Genomic DNA, 21,536 nt, shown 5'->3' with positions numbered 1-21,536 from the left:
TCACTGCAACGGGGCCGTAAAAGATGCGGACAGCACACTGTGTGCTGTCCACATCCGTATGTCCGTTCCTATTCTTGTTTGTTTTACAGACGAGGATAGGACTGTTCTATAGAGGGTAGGACGTTACGGAAAAATGCAGAATGCACACGGCTGGTATCCATGTTTTGCGCAATTAGTGCTAAGGAGGAGTCCGTGTTTTCAGCAAGGAGTCCTAAGGATCAGACAAATTTATCAAACATGCAACATTTGATAAATGTGGCATAAAGTACTCCAACACAGATTGAAAATATTCCCCTCATGATAAATTCCCTCTATTGACCCGTCTGGTAAAACATCCAAGTTTTAGGCTACATCAGTCAAATTCACCTGGGCGCCTAAAGGGTGAAGTACGTGCTCTGGAAATAGAGAGCAGCGCTCAGAACTTCAGGACTGGTAATCGGTATCCGTAGCCCGGTCAACCCATTTAATCAGGTTTTAGTAAATCTTATTCACAAACAGCACGTCCTAAGTGTTGTGGATTTTCACCACAGATTTAATCCTTTTTCTGGGCAACCTGTGAAATCGGCCACAACTGCAACAAGATCCCCAAGTAATACAAGCAGCGGTCATTGTATTTTTTTATTCAAACCATTTTTATTGGTATTTTTGCAATTAAATTAACAGTACAAAACATACAGTACAATGACCCCCGACCCTTCCCTCCCTCCTCCGTGCAGTGTCCTCCTCTCCCTCAGCAAAATTCTACAGCTCAATCCTCTTAGGGCACTTTCACACTTGTGGCAGAGGATTCCGGCAGGATCCAGCCATCCGGACGCAAACGCATGGCATTTGTCAGACAGATCCGGATGCGGATCAGTCTGACAAATGCATTGAAATACCGGATCTGTCTCTCCTGTGTCATCCGGAAAAACGGATCCGGTATTTATTTATTTTTCACATTTTTAAAGTTCTGCGCATGGGCAGACTGTAAAACCTGATCCGTTTTGCCGGAACACTTAATGCCAGATGCGGCACTAATACATTTCAATGGAAATTAATGCCGGATCTGGCATTCCAGCAAGTGTTCAGGATTTTTGGCTGGAGAGAAAACGGCAGCATGCTGCGGTATTTTCTCCAGCCAAAAAACGTAAGAGGGACTGAACTGATGCATCCTGAACGGATTGCTCTCCATTCAGAATACATGGGGATAAAACTGATCAGTTTTTTCCGGTATTGAGCCCCTAGGATGGAACTAAATACCAGAAAACAAAAACGCTAGTGTGAAAGTAGCCTTAGAAGGTATCCCCTCTACTCTCACGCATTACACCCAACAGTCATTTACTGGTGTTCCTTCCTCTCTGAGCAGAACTAGATATTCTCATAGTATCTACCAGCCACGTTCTCATATATTCCTGGGAGGCTAAACCAGAATGAAGAACCCAAGTCTCCCATTGCTTCTGGAATTTAGTGAGTGTTCCCCTTTTCAAATAGATCCCCCTTTATAACCGGACCATCTGATTTATAACCCCTAACAGTTCCAGCTTATTCAGACCAACCGGGTTGAATCCAGTACTTTGCAAGTATTTATACATTTCTAGGTGGAATAACAGAACACCACCACAACACAGAGCTTTAAGAAAATGCTATACAAAATTATTATTTTATGGGAAATACAAGTATGAACTAAAACAGACTTGTCAGGAGAGGCGATGGGGCCACAGTTCCTGCCACTATTGTACAAGAAGCAGTTAACTAGTGAGATGTGATCCAGGGGGCCCATCCCAGCCAAAGAGCCTAATCTAGGATAATCTAGCGGTCTTCCGAAAGCAGGATCGGACTCGTGATTGCTGCCCTGTCACTAGCCGCTCGTCATACAAGACAGAGGGATTACACACAGCCGTAGTTCTTTCTCGCCTATTTCATTTCTAGTATATTCTACTGTACAAAACCACCATTGTACAATTTGGCTGAAGGGAACAAATACGAAATGTTCAAAGTGCCCCAGATTTTCTGCAAGAGAACAGATGCCGTATTCTCATAAAAACGAGAACAATTTAAAAGGGAAGACAGTAAAACTGCACCCAAGCACAAAAAACTGTTTTCGCCCTCCAGTTTATGAGGCATCCATTCATACGAAGCAGACAGGAGCAGAAGTGCTTGGCTCAGCGCGGCGCTCCTTCAGCTTTTCACACCTCTCCCTGCAGGGTAAGGCTAGTTTCATACCTGCGCTGTGAATTCCAGCACAGAACAGCCAGCCTGAATTCACCAAAGTAAGGGCTCATACACACAAATGTATTTTCTTTCTGTGTCCGTGCCGTTTTTTTTTTTTAGCGGACCTATTCATTTCAATCGGTCGGCTAAGGCTAAAAAAAAACGGAAGTTACTCCGTGTGCATTGTCCGTATTTCTCTTCTGCAAAAGAATAGAACATGTCCAATAATAGTCAGCATTACGGACAAGGAAAGGACTGTTCTATTAGCGGCCAGCTGCTGCATTCCGCAAAATACTGAATGCACACTAACGTCAACCATATTTTTTGCGGATCTGTTTTTTGCAGACTGCAAAATACATACAGTCTTGTGCTTGAGCCCTAAGGCTACATGCACACGAACATATTTATATTGCGGTCCAAAAAAATAAATAAAAATACATATAACGTCCACATGCATTCCGTATTTTGCGGAACGGAACAGCTGACACTAATAGAACATTTCTATCCTTGTCCCTTACGCGAGCGACAACAGAACTGGTTCTATATTTTTTGGCGGAATGGACATGCGGAAACAGAATGCACATGGGGTAACTTCCGTTTTATTTTTTGTAGACCCATTGAAATGAATGGTTCCGCATATGGTACGCAATAATAACGTAATAGACATTGAATGAGAATAGGTTTGTGTGCATGAGCCCCAAGTATAATGGGGCCTGGCGGAGATGCACACTGCAGTTTGTGTCTGGCCGCATGTGTAACTAGCCTTAGCGGACGACGCATAGGTTCTCTATCAGGACATCTTCAGGAGATGAGGTGGAAAAAGTAAATAAAAAACTGACTGCACCCAGAAACAAAGCAATCCGCCATAGCCTGCCTTAGGCCTCATGCACACGACCATGTGTATTATGTGCCCCGCACAATACAGACACCGCCCGTGTTGCATGTTCACTTTTTGCAGACACATTGGGCCAGATTTATCATTAGCTCAGGTCAGAATAATGGAGTGAAAAAGTCCCCCAAAAAGTCCCAAACGCTAAAACTGCGCACAAATTTGCGACTTTTTTCTGCTCTGCACTATGCTCGCCAGTTTTCTGAAAGTGGGCGTATTTTCTTATGTAAATTAATCTCTAGACAGATTTACTATTGGGACTATTTAAAAAGTCGCAAAAAAGTCGCAATTTCACTCCAGTGAGGACCATGCTTATCTTATGAGACTTTTTAATAAAACATGCGACTTTTTGATAAAAACGTGCGACTTTTTCGTAAAGATGTGAGACTTTTTCGTAAAGCCGCTTACTGACGGATAAACTGCTACCGTCAAACCACATTTATTACAGTCTTAAAGGGCCGATTATAAATCTGACTTGGCTAAAACTTACTTTAGCCATATGTGAAAGTGGAGTGAGCTGTCAGAGTCATGATAAATCTGGCCCATTGATTCAAAAGGGTCAGTGGTCCATATTTTGCAGCCAAGTATAGGACATATTTTTTCAGAGCGGACGTACGGATAGCACACAAATCATTGCGGACCACAAAACAAATATGGTCATGTGTATGAGGCCTTAACAGATGCAACCTAGGGGATGCTGAGCCAAGCCTTCAACACATGAAGGTGTTCTGAGGAGTCAGAGGAGCAGAATTTACTTCTTCAGGGGGCCAAGAAAATCGCAGTCATCTAGTAACGGCTCACTAAAATGTATATTGAGCCTATTCCTCTGTGAATCCTGGAACGAAGGGTATTGTTCCATAGGTGTGAACGCTGGTACTCACCTGACATGGTCTGGTCGAGCCTGTGGATGAGTGACTTTTTTGCACATTCAAGGTCAGGTGAGGGACTATCAAAAACCTGCCGACACCAGACCAACGGGCTAACGGATTTCTGTGAGGAGGAGGAGGACCTTTTCTTTGGTGAAGTGTACAACCTGCGTATGAAAATACAGAGATCAGTCGTCACTTACAGATAATTACGGTAGAGACGCATTAAATAGAGGAAGCAATAAAGTCACACACTATGGCATATAGGCATTATGCATGTAACCCCGAACAGAAAATCGGAGGAATTGCTCTTAGTAACCAGACATAACCTTCAGACTGTATTTCCATTAAAAAAACTGCTGCAATGTAAGAATGCAATAGACATGGCCAGCAGGGGCTGGCGTAGACTTCAGCTGGTGGAAACTATAGTAAGTCTGGGGGGCTGCAGCCCTACCCCCTTTCTGCCACTTATTATGCTGTGTGCTGTAATTTGGAGCTATTTTACGCCACAAACGCCTTGATAAGTCTGCCCGTGTGTGAAACCAGCCTAAGGCCTCACGCACATGGACGTATCGGGGCTGCACAAGATGCGAACATCACACCGTGCGCTGTCCACTTTGTGGCCCTGCAAAGAAAATAGAATGGGTCTTATTTTTTTCAGTTTTTACAGAAGTTAAAAATTAAATGGTGGCATGCACTTGGCCAAGATCGGCGATTTGCAGACTGTAAAACACTTACGGCCGTATGCATGGACACTAACACGGTGATCCGGCATACAGAAGCCTACTTAACACCCGGCCTCATTCCTCTGGTTACAAGGGATTTCTTAGGGTACTTTCACACTTGCGGCAGAGGATTCTGGTAGGCAGGTCCGTCGCCGGAACTGCCTGCCGGATCCAGCAATCCTGACACAACGGATGTCATTTGTCAGACGGATCCGGATGCGGATCCGTCTGACAAATGCATTGAAATACCGGATCTGTCTCTCCGGTGTCATCAGGAAAAACGGATTTTGCTGGGACACTTAATGCCGGATCCAGCATTAATACATTTCAATGGAAATTAATGCCGGATCCGGCATTCCGGCAAGTGTTCAGGATTTTTGGCCGGAGAGAAAACTGCAGCATAAGAGGGACTGAACTGATGCATCCTGAACTGATTGTTCTCCATTCAGAATACATGGGGATAAAACTGATCAGTTTTTTTCCGGTATAGAGCCCCTGTGACGGAACTCAATAACGGAAAAGAAAAACTGCTAGTGTGAAAGTACCCCAAGTTAGAAGGGGTATTCCCATCTATGGGAAAGGGGATAAGTGTTTGATCAGCGGGTGTCCAAACACAAACTCCCACCAATCTCATGACTGGGGGTCCTGCATTCCCCTCGTGGTTGTGCATGTCCGCTGCTTCTCCCTTCAACTCTATGGGATTCCCAGAGATAGCAGGGTACACTGCAGACAACATTGGCATCCCTTTCTCAAGGTCAGTTTGATAAATCACCCCCGCCGCCCAAGGGCAGACCCTGCCATTCATAGGGTTTACATAGAAAACCCCCTTTAAAAGTGCGGAGTCATTTATCCAGGATTCCCATACAGGCAGACCCAGTCAATACAGAGAACAAGCCACTGGTCTCAGTGAGGACGCTATAAGGCTTCACCTCGTCTACGAGGGCACTCCTAGGCGCCCGCACAGATAACATCTGATTTTTGGGGGTCGATTTGATCAACCGATGACAAAAAGGGTCCCCTGATATTAAGCCTATAAAAATTCATGTGAATGAAGAAGAGTTTGTGAAGATAGATATTTTCACAAACTCTGTATGTCTTGAACAAATGTCTTAGGACGTCATACAGTCAGTTTTGCACGGAGCGCCAGACGATACATATTTGGCCATTCCTGTGGTACAGAACCTGTGCACTGTAAATTCAGGTTAATAGTGTTGTAAGCGTTGTCCCCAACTGGATGTACAGGCTACCAGGGTGCGCCCAAAATCAGCCTCCGCCCAAACACAAGCTTTTTACTTTGTTCTCGTCTGTCCTTATTTTTAACTTTTGAACAGGATTTATGAGATCCATGCTGACATGTATATATTCCAACAGGCATGGTGCACCGGATAACGCCACTTTCACACTCGCGTTTGGTGCGGATCCGTCATGGATTTGCACAGATGGATCCATTCAGATACAACCGTCTGCATCCGTTCAGAACGGAACCGTTTGTATTATCTTTAACATATCCAAGACGGATCTTGAACACTATTGAAAGTCAATGGAGGACGGATCCGTTTTCTATTGTGCCAGATTGTGTCATAGAAAACGTTTCAGTTTTATCAGACGAAATACAGCATTTTGGTGTCCGTCTCCAAAGCGGAATGGAGACTGAACGGAGGCAAACTGATGCATTCTGAGCGGATCCTTTTCCATTCAGAATGCATTAAGGCAAAACGGATCCGTTTTGGACCGCGCGCGAGAGCCCTGAACGGATCTCACAAACGGAAAGCCAAAACGCCAGTGTGAAAGTAGCCTTATTTGGAAAGGGGCTCCTTACCCAAAACGTTGACATGATGTGGATTTCAAATCCGCAATGCTGCACCTTTTCCGCCATTTATCTGCATTTTGCCGACCACAGACAGGCCGTAGACAATTATCATAAAAATAAAAATTTGGAGCAGCAATGAAACTGGTGAGGATTTTAAATCTGCAGCATGTCAATTTACACTAAGGGTGTCCACAAGCATCCTGCCGATTATCTGGCAGAATTTTCCGCAGTGTGTGAAGTATGGTGTAGATTTTGGAACAGATTTCCTGTATGAGAATCTCTCCATTCAATGGCAAAGTTTTCTGCAGTAGAGAACATGGCGCAAAAATCCGCAACAAATCTTCACAGATTTCCTTGCAGATTTTTCCAGTGTTTTTTCACTGCAGATTCAGTTTGCCATAGGATAACATGGTGGAAGCCAATGATGCGGATTTTCATGCAGAATGTTTGAAGGCACCCTAAGGATTTCTACCATGATTTTACCCTTTGCAGTGCATACAGTGAAAACCACATGTAACGCATGCAGATTTTGCCAAATCATGTCAAAAACAGCTGTGGAAATTCCACACCGTATAGGTCATACCCTAAGAGGCTGCTGAGATGGCATTTTTTGCAGAGATTTTGAGCCAAAAAGCTGCCGAGCAGCTGCACGGAAACCGCCTCCCGCCACGGTCTATGGCTCCAATGAAGGACGTGTCAAGGCAATAAACCACAGCCACATGAATGTGCGTCAAATTCAGCCTGCAAAACATGCTGTGTGAAGAGCCCCTAAGGCACCTTTCACACGAGCGAGAATTCCGCGCGGGTGCAATGCGAACGCATTGCGCCCGCACAGAATCCGGACCCATTAATTTCAATGGGTCTGTGTACATGAGCGGTGGTTTTCACGCATCACTTTTGCGTTGCGTGAAAAATCGCAGCATGTTCTATATTCTGCGATTTTCACGCAATGCTGGCCCCATAGAAGTGAATGGGGCTGCGTGAAAAATCACATTGCATCCACAAGCAAGTTCGGTTGCTAGAAGACGTTGTTTGTAAACATTAAGTTTTTTATCACGCATGTGCAAAACGCAGTGAATTGCATTGCAGCCACGCGATAAAAACTGAACGCGATCGCCAACTAAATTGCAGTTTTCACTGAACGCATCTGGACACGCTCGTCTGCAAGGGGCCTAAGAGTACCTCCACACAAGACATCATTTGTGAAGGAATAATCAGCTGCGGCAACTTTACCGCATATCTGTCCCAGGTGGACGTACCCTTGGATAGTTTTACAAATCTGCCATATTGTAGGACGATAAAAGATCTAAATATGTATCCTGTTATAGACACCACATACCAAACTAAATAAAGTTTCTACAAGTAACGACGGTCAGCTTTTTACAGGAACGTGACGGCCAACAGGGTTCACTTGAGGGGCTCCATGCACCTCCCGATACTGCAGATAAGGAGCTCTCAGCGCAGTCAATGCAAGGCAGCGCTGTCTGTTCTCATCTGTCATGTGAAGTCACAGCCTGAAGCTTTCTGCTACCAAACTCCATAGAACACATTGTAAACCGCCCCCCCCCCCACTGTCCCCCACCTCCTCTTCAGGCCGAGTTATTCGAGATTTTACTCCCACATTACAGAATAATTCCATATAAACTAGCCAGAGGGTGAATCAGCGTCATAGTGCAGGGGATGTAGTGCCACACCGTGCTTCATATTGCTCGGGTGTGTCACGGGCAGACCCAAACTCACAGCCTCATTAATGACAAATTAATGACATTAATGCGTTTTTCCCTCACAGAGACAGGGCAGGGGTGGTTGTGTGGCTAGGGCGCCTCCCTGGGAAGGGTGTCTGTCCTATGCTGCTGTGAGTGCGGGTCACTTAACTCAATGGAAAATAACACGGACAGCAAACTGACACGTCCATTGTCTTCGGATACCACCAAATTCAGGGAGTTTGGTTAAGCCTACATGCACATGTATGTATGTGTTTTGCAAATTCGCAAAAAAAAAAAAAAAAAAAGGATGATATCCGTATGGAATTATTTTTTTTTTGCGGATCCATTGCAACAATGCCTATCCTTTTCCGCAAAACAGACAAGAACAGAACATGTTCTATTTTTTTTTTTTGCGGGGCTACGGAACGCTTTGTGGGGCAAGGAGTGCTGTCCGCCGCATCTTTTGAGGCCCCATTGAAGTCAATGGGTCCGCATCCGAGCTGCAAAAAATGCATCTCGAAAGCAGAACCAAACCACGTTCGTGTGCATGTAGGCTAAGCCTCATGCAGACGTCCATGGAACGCGGTAGAGATCATACGAGTATCACTGTACAGCAGCGGTGGCATGAAGCGCACAGCGTCATAGCAACCAATGACCCGTGCGCTCCTGCACTCAGAATGCCAGTCCAGTATCTCACGGACCGTGTTCCACAGACGTCTGCCTGAAGCCTTACATATAGAGGGGCTTAAGAAGTCATCCCACTGCCTCCAATCCAATTTGAACAGAACAGCATGGAAATGTGCGATGTGACCAGTCTCACTGACTATTATATGGCCGAGGGTGCTCAGAGTAAAGAAATCCCTTAGGAAATGAGTAGTAGGGTTAAATTAGTGTATATGTTAGCTGCCAAAAAATAACTTATCCGGTTCCTGTAAAAATATTTAAATAAAAAACAAACTATACAATGCAGCAATTTACAAAACAAACAAATGTGAATAAAAAATAAAATTTTTAAAGGGAACCTGTCACCGGGATGTTGTGTATAGAGCTGAGGACATGGGTTGCTAGATGGCCGCAATATCCAGTCCCCATAGCTCTGTGTGCTTTTATTGTGTAAAAAAATAAAATAAAAGAATAATAGATTTGATACATATGCAAATGAACCTTAGACGAGTCCTGTCCCTGAGATGAGTCCAGCGTGAAGGAACCCAGCACCCGCGCGCATTCTCCGAATCTCCTCCTTGCTCCCCGACGTCAGAAAGCTAGAGCGCCGTAATCTCGCGATGCGCGAGCTAGCGCATGCGCAGTTCGTTCCCTGAGGCTGATGCCAGCACAGGGAAGGTACACTATGACATCAGCGCCAGGGAACGAACTGCGCATGCACTAGCTCGTGCATCGCGAGATTACGGCGCTCTAGCTTTCTGACGTCGGGGAGCAAGGAGGAGATTCGGAGGATGCAGGGCGGGTGCTGGGTTCCTTCACGCTGGACTCATCTAAGGTTCATTTGCATATGTATCAAATCTGGTTTTTTTTTTTTACACAATAAAAGCACACAGAGCTATGGGGACTGGGTATTACGGATGTGCTAGCGGCCATCTAGCAGCCCGTGTCCTCAGCTCTATTCAAACTCCAGGTGACAAGTTCCCTTTAAATCTGAAACAGAGCCATCACGTGTACCTCTGGGGTAAGGTTTCTTCTGCACACGTGGAGATGCAAATTCTTAATTCATGGAGTCATCATAGCTCCCCAGCATCAAATGATAAAGCAGTAATTACAATCATGGGGAAAGGGAAGAAATATAAAAACTACAGTACTAAGAGACCGGCACACAAGTCATATACGCCGTAGGCTCCCTGCAGCTTTCATCAGGCTCTATTCACATTGCTGTTTTTCTTGATCTGCTGGGGACCTGTTGCTTTTTGATATAAAGAACAGCGCAGCCGGCAGCACGACTGATAGTCGTTAATAATATCCAAACCTGACAGAAACCGGATGGACGTCGTTATAAGTAAATGGGATCAGTCAGGATTCCTTGGGATTGCAAGTGGATCTGTCACAGCGGAGGACAAAAGCCATGACGCTAATGTGAGAAGAGTCTAATATGGATTATCATCCAGTAAATGCAAATCACTTGTTATAGAAGGCATCTTCTCCAATACTAACTAAAGAAAATACACATTTTGGGGCTGATTATGGAACAAGAACAATGAAAACATTTCACAAGACTGCTGTACATGCGGCGGCACAATAGGGTATTATCCTAATGGCAGCACAGTCCACAGCTCTGCACATGACGGAAGCAAAGAGGCACGAGGAGCCCAGAACTGTTCCATCAACTGAAGATCAGGACACATAGCTTTAGGGGACGGCAGTGAAAACCCCTAAACATGCTGCCCCCAGAATAATTCCATAGGCATCCAGCGGGATGCTTCATGACTAGGCTGTCCACATTCAGCAGACATCTATAAATGGAAAGCCTGCTCATGTGCTCGGCCAAGAGAGTTCATGCTGACGACAAAAGGATTACAATATATTCAGCTTGCTGGCCGGCGTCACTCTGGTGACAGACTGCAGATCTCTGAAAAGGCAATGCACGCAGAGGTGGAGAGCAGTTCCATGTTATTAAGTATCTAGCTAACCAAGCACGTCTCAAAGCAATGTACCCAACTGCAACGGCCACCGTAAAAGAGGAGATGCCATGGACCTACCACTAAAAACCTCTAGGACCCAACGGCTCCCCCGATACGGCCGCTCTAGTAAGCGCCCCGCTTAAAAACGACCTCATAGAAAAGCATGGGATCAGTTCGGGCAACAGTTTCTTTCTGGTGTGATACAAAAACTACCCAAATGGCTGAGTATATGGAAACCGCACTGTGGTGATAACACACAACGCCACTATACTGCCAAACTGGAGCCGGGCACAGGGTGGCAGAACACAGCAGCAGTCAGATACACAGACACTTTGCATGGTAACGTGTACCGGTACTGCTCAGGCCGGTCTATGGATGTCTACAATGGAAAGTCTTTAACTCAGAAACATAAAAAATGCTGAGTTTCTGCTGATGCAAATGACTCAACCACCTAATGTAATGTCATCCGGTAAGAATTATACTAATGGACTGCAAGGATAATTTATAGCATCTCAAGATTGTTTCAGAGCTACACCACCCACAAAATAGGAGGAGTCACCGTTACTTGGGGGCTACAACATCATCATCACAATTATCTTCTATCTATGAGGGGCATGCAAGTCACACTATACAACAAATATACCACACTACGTAACAGAAAAGAGAGGAAGACTACACAAATGGATGACTATGCAGCAGCATTTACCAGAAAAGAGCACAGCGGCAGATGTTACGCTAAGGGTCTATTCACACGTCCGCAAAATGGGTACACATCCGCACTTCCGTTCCGCAAAAAATTAGAACATGTCCTATTCTTCTCTGCAGACACAGACAAGAAAATGCATTTCTATTTAAAGTGCAGGCCATGTGCGGATCCGCAAAACACTTGCGGACATGTGAATGGACCCTAAAAGGGGTTTTCCAGGATCTATCCTCAGGAAAAATCATCAATATCCGACTCCTGGCATCTCTAGCAATCAACTATTTGAAGACGCTGCGGTCCTCTGGAGAGTGCCACGACATCTTCCAAGGCTCGTCACGTTCATCGGTCACATGGTATATGTGCAGCTCAGATCAAGAAAATAGGCCTCAGTTGCAATACCAAGCACTGCCACTATACAAGGTGCGGTGCTGTCCTTGGTGAGCTGGGAGGAGGCTGCAGCCCTCATTGGAGCTCTGCGGCCTCTTTAGAGAGATGAACAGTGGTGGTGCCGAGTGTCACACCCCCACTGAGCAGATATTGATGACTATCCTGAAGTCTGTCACCTCCAAAATCGGTTTCAGAGTGAACTACCACCATGTTAGGTAGGTGCCCCAAAACATAATCATACATTTCTTGTGAAAATCTCGTCCTCTAATCCTGAGAAATGCTTCTCTCTTATGCAGATAAGGTTATCGTTGCACCACTAGCAGAGCCGCTATTTGGAGTGTCAATGCTGCCCAGCGCCTCCCATCTTCTTCCAGTGTCAGTCCCTGCAATCTCACAGCCAGTAGCAAGACACAGGGGAAGTGGAAGTGCACCAAATGGAGCAAATCTCCAACAAAAACTATATTTGCATAAAAGATGAAAAACTGAGGATGGAGCAAATCTAATAGGACAGGGAAGAGAATTCGGAAACAATCACACCGCCAAGCATGAGAATACTGAGGACAGAAGGATGACCGCACAGAGAAATCCTGGCAGCTGCATTTCTGCTATGAAATCTGCACCAAAAAAAAAAAAAAAGCTACATTTGATGAGACTTTTTTGCCGATTTCCAGAAGTGATTTAACAAAGTACTCTTAGGGTACATTCACATGACCATATGCGTTTTGCGATTCAAAAATTGCAGATCTGCAAAACACGGATACAGATTGTGTGCATTCCGCATTTTACAAGAATAGGACATGTTCTATTTATTTTGCGGGGCTGCGGAACAGAAATAAATGAACGGGTCCGCAACTGTTCTGCAAAATTGCCGAACAGATGTGGACCCATAAATACAGTCATGTGAATGTACCCTTAGGCCGCTTTCACACGGGCGTCATGTTTTTTGCCCGGATAAGAGGCGGGTGCGTTGCGGGAAAATGCGCGATTTTTCTGCGCGAGTGCAAAACATTGTCATGCGTTTTGCACTTGCGTGAGAAAAATCGCGCATGTTTGGTACCCAGACCCGAACTTCTTCACAGAAGTTCGGGCTTGGGATTGATGTTCTGAAGATTGTATTATTTTCCCTTATAACATGGTTATAAGGGAAAATAATAGCATTCTGACTACAGAATGCTTTGTATAATAGTGCTGGAAGGGTTAAAAATAATAAAAAAGTTAACTCACCTTCTCCTCTTGTTCGCGCAGATGCCACTCTGTTCTTTAGCTGTGGACTGAATGACCTGAGGTGACGTCAGATCACATGCTCCAATCACATGGTCCATCACCATGGTGATGGACCATGTGATCTGACGTCATCAAAGGTCCTTTAGCCCACAGATAAAGAACAGACCGGCATCTGCGCTAACAAGAGGAGAAGGTGAGTTAACTTTTTTATTATTTTTAACCCCTCCAGCACTATTATACAAAGCATTCTGTATTCAGAATGCTATTATTTTCCCTTATAACCATGTTATAAGGGAAAATAATACAGTGAATAGACTGTCACCTAGAACCCATGCGTGAAAATCGCACCGCATCCGCACTTGCTTGCGGATGCATGCGATTTTCACGCAACCCCATTCATTTCTATAGGGCCTGCGTTACGTGAAAAACGCACAAAGAGGAGCATGCTGCGATTTTCACGCAACGCACAAGTGATGCGTGAAAATCACCGCTCGTGTGCACAGTCTCATAGAAATGAATGGGTCAGGATTCAGTGCGGGTGCAATGCGTTCACCGCACGCATCGCACCCGCACGGAAAACTCGCCCGTGTGAAAGGGGCCTTAGGCCGCTTTCACATCTGAAGCAAGCTGATCCGGCACAAATGCCAGACCTCATTAAAGCGAATGGGGATCCGGTGCCGGATAGCCTGCCAGAGTTGTGAACGTGGCCTAACTACCTGTGCTGCTGTGCCCTTATAACCCGGGTGAAGGGATCAGAAGGGTGCGAAGCTGTAAATGTAGGCTGCTTCATCAAATCCAAAACATCTACTGTCATATATAAGGAGAAGCTAAACCTCAAGTGATGAGTGAAGCGAGCATCAGATGCTACATCCGAAGTCGCTTCGTTCAAAACTTCAAGATAAGACTACTTTCACTCTTGCGTTCAGAGCGGATCCGTCTGGTGTCTGCACAGATGGATCCGCTCCTATAATGCAGACAATGGGATCCGTTCAGAACGGATCCGTCTGCATTATAGTTTAGAAAAAATTCTAAGTGTGAAAGTAGCTCAGACGGATCCGTCCAGACTTTACATTGAAAGTCAATGGGGGACGGATCAGTTTGAAAATTGAGCCACAGTGTGTCATCTTCAAACGGATCCGTCCCCATTGACTTACATTGTAAGTCTGGACGGATCCGTTTGCCTCTGCACGGCCAGACGGACACCCGAAGACAAACGGTGCCAGACTGAGGCATTCTGAGCGGATCCGCATCCACTCAGAATGCATTAGGGCTGTACGGATCAGTTCGGGGCCGCTTGTGAGAGCCTTCAAACGGAACTCGCAAGCGGAGCCCCGAACGCTAGTGTGAAAGTAGCCTAAGTCATCAGCATCTGATCGGTGGGGGGCCTGTTGGACCTGTGCCGATCAGGTGCTGATGACTAGAGATGAGCGAAGTGAGCTTCTGAGGCTACATCTGAAGCCACTTTAGTAAAAAAAAATTGTTGTAATGCTGTACGGAGATCCTTCTCTGTACAGCATTAGAATGTACTGCCTCCCATGAGGCGAAGTCCGTTATTCTCAAAGTCGCACGAGACTTCGGTAAATAACTTCGGTAACTGATTACTACAGTGAAAAACCAGTTTAAAACTTGGCTTCAGTTCCGAGTGGTACCATGGAATCGAAGCAGAGTCTGGTTCCAAGGTTTTTCATTGCAATAATCAATTACCGAAGTTAATCAACCAAGTCGCACGCGACTTCGCCTCATTGGAGGCAGTACATTCTAATGCTGTACAGAGAAGGATCTCCGTACAGCATAATAACAAATTTTTTAGCGAAGCAACTTCGGATGTAGCATCCAAAGTCGCTTTGCTCATCTCTACTGATGACCTATCCAAAGGATCATCAGTAAGAAAAAGGTAGAGAACCCCTTTAACAATCCCCTGCTGCTCCTGTGCTTCCCTGGTCCCAATCGCCCTTTTAATCTCCAGTGACAATGTTTCAGACTGGACACGTGACCTCAGTGGTGGCCGCTGCAGCAGAGAAACGTCATTACTGAAGGCCAGTGTACAGAGACAGGTGCGGGGACCGGGGAAGCAGGGCATGGGACTGGTTACGTATTACCTGGTTAGTCACCTTATAGCATTCTAAGCTTTGGGTAAAAATATGAAATTAATAACTACAGGTCACCACCACCTAATAAGAGACCAGATGACTACAATGACCTGACTGGTCAAAGGCTGTCCTGTCCCCTTCACCTCAATCATGTCCTCATAGAAGGTGGACAGCATCAGTTTGTTAGGAAGAACTCCAACATGGGGGGAAGCCATCGATCAAGTTATGTCAGTTCACTCAAATATGCGTGCCTTTCACATTCATTGCTGCTCTGTCTTTTCCAGAAGAGGGCTGGGACCAGCAGATTTATTAGCTTTTATGCCAGAAAATGATGCAAATACCAGTGGAAATGTATGTCTTCTCATAGCAGACAAAGACTTAACTGGAGCAAGGACAGCCCAAGATGCTTCTATTTTACTAGGAGATGAGGGCATCTAAGGCTACTTTCACACTCGCGTTTTGGGCGGATCAGTCATGGATCTGTTATTATAATTCAACCGCATGCATCCGTCATGAACTCCATTGAAAGTCAATGGGAGACGAATCAGTTTTCTATTGTGTCAGTGAAAACGTATCCATCCCCATTGACTTACAGTACAGACCAAAAGTTTGGACACACCTTCCCATTCAAAGAGTTTACTTTATTTTCATGACTATGAAAATTGTAGATTTACCCTGATGGCATCAAAACTATGAATTAACACATGTGGAATTATATACATAACAAAAAAGTGTGAAACAACTGGAAATGTCATATTCTAGGTGCTTCAAAGTAGCCACCTTTTGCTTTGATTACTGCTTTGCACACTCTTGGCATTCTCTTGATGAGCTTCTGAAACCATTCATTGCCTTAAAACAAGTACTGTATATTGTGTGCCAGGACGGATCCGTTTGGGTCAGTTTCGTCAAGCAGACAGCAAAAAGTTTTGTCAAGCCTCCAGAGCAGAATGGAGACGGAACGGAGGCAAACTGATGCATTCTGAGCGGATCCTTTTCCATTCAGAATGCATTAGGGCAAAACTGATCCGTTTTGGACCGCTTGTGAGAGCCCTGAATGGATCTCAGAAACAGAAAGCCAAAACACCAGTGTGAAAGTAGCCTTAAAGGGGTTTTCCGGTTACACACAACAAAAAAATACCACCACCATTTGACCTCAGTGCGTTATACACCAGGGGCTATTCATAGTATTCAGTATATTGGGCAGACTAGATGGGCCAAATGGTTCTTATCTGCCGACACATTCTATGAGGTTCTGAGCACATTCTGGTTCCTCCACCGTAATTGTGATCTGTGACCCGTACCCCGGCTCAAATCTCACAGGGAGTATCTGTAGCGCCCGGATCTCCACCGAACCCCATCAGGCATCCCGTTTGCGTCCGGCAGTGTCAGATCCGGACAGTTCCGTCAGGCTCTTCCCAGCCGAAATTGCTGCCGGAGATGTGAAACTAGCTTTATCCCCCTTAAAGGGATTAACCACGATTAGAAAAACATGGCTACTTTCTTCCAGAAACAGTGTCACACCTGCCCACAGGGAGTACGTGGCATTGGCGCTCCTCCTCACTCACTTAATACCAGACACAACCTACCTTCTAGAAGAAAGCAGCCATAGTTTATTAATCCTGTTCGGGCAAATTGAATTCCAACAGTCTGATCCTCGTCTTCTCCAACATCTGCCGTCAGGAGATGGCGGCAGTCACCTGGCTTCAGAAGACCACTTCCTTGGGCTGTTCCTGACTGCCTCCACTATACTGCAGATGCTGATCAGTAAGGGGATGCATCCGGCACGTGCACATATACAGGCAGCAGAATCCACTTGTTTCTGTCATCTCAACCTTGCATCCTGAAGATGTGCTGCACACTGCAGGAGGTGAATAGAAAGCCCAGGAGCCTGTCTCCTGCAGTGCGGAGCGAGAGTGCACCACATGAGCGTCTCTCTCTGAGTTCTAGTGATCAGAGGAGTCTCAGCACTCAGCCCTCCACCAATGAAAGCCAGCCGACCGCCAGGTGATCCCCCCCGCAGCAGCCAGCCGACCGCCAGGTGATCCCCCCCGCAGCAGCCAGCCGACCGCCAGGTGATCCCCCCCCGCAGCAGCCAGCCGACCGCCAGGTGATCCCCCCCCGCAGCAGCCAGCCGACCGCCAGGTGATCCCCCCCCGCAGCAGCCAGCCGACCGCCAGGTGATCCCTCCCCGCAGCAGCCAGCCGACCGCCAGGTGATCCCTCCCCGCAGCAGCCAGCCGACCGCCAGGTGATCCCCCCCCGCAGCAGCCAGCCGACCGCCAGGTGATCCCCCCCCGCAGCAGCCAGCCGACCGCCAGGTGATCCCCCCCCGCAGCAGCCAGCCGACCGCCAGGTGATCCCCCCCCGCAGCAGCCAGCCGACCGCCAGGTGATCCCCCCCCGCAGCAGCCAGCCGACCGCCAGGTGATCCCCTCCCGCAGCAGCCAGCCGACCGCCAGGTGATCCCCCCCCGCAGCAGCCAGCCGACCGCCAGGTGATCCCCCCCCGCAGCAGCCAGCCGACCGCCAGGTGATCCCCCCCCGCAGCAGCCAGCCGACCGCCAGGTGATCCCCCCCCGCAGCAGCCAGCCAGGACCGCCAGGTGATCCCCCCCCGCAGCAGCCAGCCGACCGCCAGGTGATCCCCCCCCGCAGCAGCCAGCCGACCGCCAGGTGATCCCCCCCGCAGCAGCCAGCCGACCGCCAGGTGATCCCCCCCCCGCAGCAGCCAGCCGACCGCCAGGTGATCCCCCCCCCCGCAGCAGCCAGCCGACCGCCAGGTGATCCCCCCCCGCAGCAGCCAGCCGACCGCCAGGTGATCCCCCCCCGCAGCAGCCAGCGACCGCCAGGTGATCCCCCCCCGCAGCAGCCAGCCGACCGACAGGTGATCCCCCCCGCAGCAGCCAGCACGGCATATACACCAAAAAGGCGCTGTCATAACACTGCATCCAATGTAAACAGCGCCTGTGATGTCACATGATTTATTAAAAAGGATGCGTCACCTAATGTAATGACTACGACAATGAGCAGCAGACAAACTCCTGTAGACTTTACCAGTCTGACCACTTCAGGCGCAGATCAGGAACCCGCCCCAGAGGTTACGTGCCAGCAGCTGTGGGTGCAGCAGGCACACATGCCACCCCAGGTGAAGTACAAGACCAGGTGCCCAACAGGACACATCCAGGGCAGACCAATGGCTGCCATTCGGGGGCACGATTCTGGGGGCTGCGGCTGAGATGTCTGAATGAGTTTGGGCCATTGCCTGTACCCCAGAAGTGACAGGGTGTCAGGTCACTTCATAGGAACCCTGGTTGTCACACAGAAGAGGGAGGGGCCTGGGTGACAACTTATGCCCCTGTGACAGGTAGGTGACAGCAGGCCGGTACTTACCAGCTCTCCTCCTCCTCGAAGTCCACCATCCCCTCCAGCTCCTCCGGCCGGAGCGGCACCACCTGGTCCAGCAGGAGCCCGCTCTCCGCCTCCCTTCTCCTCTCCTCGGCAACCGCTTCCATGAACTCTTCCCAGGCGGCCCCGTCTCCTCGCCCTCCAGCGGGCCCGGGACTCAGGCTGCGGCCGCCGGTGCCCACAAGCAGCATGGAGGCGGGGGCGGTGTGCGGAGAGGGCTGCGGCCGCGGAGCCGGGGGCAGTGCGGCTGTTCTGGGCGAGTTCGGGGCAAGAGTGGAGCGGGAGCGGAGCTGCTCGTTCTGCTTCTCCAGCTTCTTCACCAACTCCTGCAGCTTCCGCACCTCCAGGTCTGCGTTCATGTTGGAGTTGCCGTCCTCCATGATTAGCCGGTGTGGTCCGTCAGTCACCCCGTACAGGCTCAGCCCCGGCTGGAGCCCATAGCTCGCTTACTTCCACCAACTGCCACTCTATGCCAGCAAACCACGCCCCGACGCGGCCGAGCCAGGGACACCACCAGCACAAGCCACACCCCCAGAGGCCTATTCCACCAACCAGCAGGCAGAACTGGAGTACTTGCTGACGTCATCACGTACCGATGGAACGTGGCACAGGCTGCTAGCCACACCCTCTGTTTTTAATTGGTTTCAAGTTCCGGAAGTGGTGGGTAGCCATGTTTAAGACTGGCAGCTGACGTGATTCGCCAAAACGCCTGTACTTTTAGTGACGTCATAAGAACTTAGGACTTGAGAGAAGTTCTGCACGCAGCAAGGAGGACTAGTTACCTCCTGGGCACAGCTTTCAGCATATGGACTGGCAGTTTTTCTAGTACTTAAATAGGGTATTCTCACTTCAGCAAATAGCATTGATCATGTAGAGAAAGTTAATACAAGGCACTTACTAACGAATTGTGATTGTCCATATTGCCTCCTTAAAGGGGTTGTCCGGGTTCAGAGCTGAACCCGGACATACCGTTATTTTCACCCCGGCAGCCCTCCTGAGCCTGGCATCGGAGCATCTCATGCTCCGATGCGCTCCCGTGCCCTGCGCTAGATCGCGCAGGGCACAGGCTCTTGTGTTTACAATAACACACTGCCGGGCGGTAACTTCCGCCCAGCAGTGTGTTCGGTGACGTCACCGGCTCTGAGGGGCGGGCTTTAGCTCTGCCCTAGCCGTTTTACTGGCTAGGGCAGAGCCAAATCCCGCCCATCAGTGCCGGTGACGTCACCGGGGTTCCTGTCAGCCCCATAGAGAGCCCGGTACGTCACCGGAACTCAGAAAAATGCCTTTGCCCTGCGCGATTTAGCGCAGGGCAAAGGAGAGAATCGGAGCATGAACTGCTCCGATGCTCATGTCAGGGGGGCTGCCGGGGTGAAAATGGAGGGATGTCCAGGTTCAGCTCTGAACCTGGACAACCCCTTTAACTGTCTGGATTCATTTTTCTATCACATTAGACACTGCTCGTTTCCATGGTTATGACCACCCTACATTCCATCAGTGGTGGCCGTGCTTGCACACTATAGGAAAAAGCACCAGCCTATGTGCGCTCACATGTTTATGGCCACTATGCTTTTTCCTATGTTGTGCAAGCACGACCACCACAGATGGATTACATGGTGGTCGTAACCATGGAAAGGAGCACAGTATAATGTGATGGAAAAATGAATCCAGCCAGCAAATGAAGCAATATGGATAATCACAATACATTAGTAAGTGCCTTGTAATAACTTTCTCTACATGATAAATGCTACTTGCTGAAGTGAGACAACCCCTTTAACTTTTCCAAGTACCCCTTAGTGACAAACTGAGTACCTCAAGGAAGCAAACAGTGATAAATGTTAGCAAAAGGCTATTCTCACACCAGAATCATAGGCTCTGTTCTAAGCCTCTGTCATTACAATTACATTCCATGCTACCAAACATACAGGTGAATACAGCACCACATACATCTTACAGCCAGTAATGTCTCCACTGATAGATATATGCCTTCTTGTTCCTCATCTTCTCCATTCGGACAACACCACCAGGATTTCTTTGAGCCACATGTCGGCTCTGCAAAGTTTGTCTCCCAGACTTCTTAGTGTCACGGTGCGGTTCACTGTGACAGTTGTGGTGCCGTGCAGGCAGTGGCTGCATTCTGTCTCGCAGGATGACACCTGTGTATGTGGGTTGCTTGGGGCTGCGTGCTGGCTGCTGATGTTGTGAGTGAACTGTTGCCGATGTTTGTGTCTCCCCATATCTCTGTGGCTCCTGTCACCGGTGCCGTGCAGGCTGGCTGCATACGCTTTGTGTACTGGCTGTGGCGTTTCTACGTATACTGGTTCTGTGATGCATGCTGGCTGCTGCCTTGAGTGTGTACAGAGTCTGAGTATAGATTGGTTTCACTTGACCGTTTGAGTTTCACACCAATAGTATATTAGTAAAATACATATAAAATATCATATCTCACCACATGTGGGAATTTATATTTAGCACGTGTTGCGCACCATGCGATACTATATTGTATATTAGCTATGGTACATGCTACGCTCTTATATCCTAAAAACATATACTGGGAGGAGGAAGCTGAGGCGAAATGTACGTCGGGGTTGCTTACTCACCCCTCACACTCCGGGTCTGTATTCCATCTTACTTTTCCACCATTTGATGTCTCTTTTTAATGTATACTTAAAATGTATGCTTATATAACACTATAACACCAACAACTAATGGTAATAATAGGGTGGAAATTGTGGTATGGCGGTATTATAGGTATGACGAGCCTGTAATCATTTGTGCATACTATTATTAGCACACTAGAGCATATAGCTATCGTGCTCAATACTACTGATGATTGCCTACCACTTTACCACTCATTATGATTGAGATTGGGTGGTTTTAACTAGACCTGGACTCTGGGAGGTGGGGGTTTGGATCTT

General features: G+C 47.7%; 1 protein-coding gene across 2 annotated transcripts in view; it reads right to left on the bottom strand.

Moving 5' to 3' along the window:
- Window positions 1-19,444, bottom strand: part of SLAIN2 (SLAIN motif family member 2) — a 47,224-nt gene extending 27,780 nt beyond the window's left edge. Inside the window, exons 1-2 of one of the 2 annotated variants that reach the window (XM_044298874.1) lie at window positions 18,607-19,444; window positions 3,961-4,112 (exon numbers count right to left, since the gene is read on the bottom strand). In XM_044298874.1, the coding sequence (XP_044154809.1) occupies window positions 3,961-4,112; window positions 18,607-19,001 (547 nt within the window). In that variant the 5' untranslated portion in view covers window positions 19,002-19,444. The remainder of the gene's footprint in view (window positions 1-3,960; window positions 4,113-18,606) is intronic. The other variant, XM_044298883.1, reaches the window with a different exon arrangement.
- Between the last annotated feature and the right edge of the window lie 2,092 nt (window positions 19,445-21,536).

Source organism: Bufo gargarizans, chromosome 1, assembly GCF_014858855.1.
Source record: "Bufo gargarizans isolate SCDJY-AF-19 chromosome 1, ASM1485885v1, whole genome shotgun sequence".
NCBI lineage: Eukaryota > Metazoa > Chordata > Amphibia > Anura > Bufonidae > Bufo > Bufo gargarizans.
Note: the sequence above shows the minus strand (reverse complement) of the source record. Positions and strands in the feature narration are given on the sequence as shown.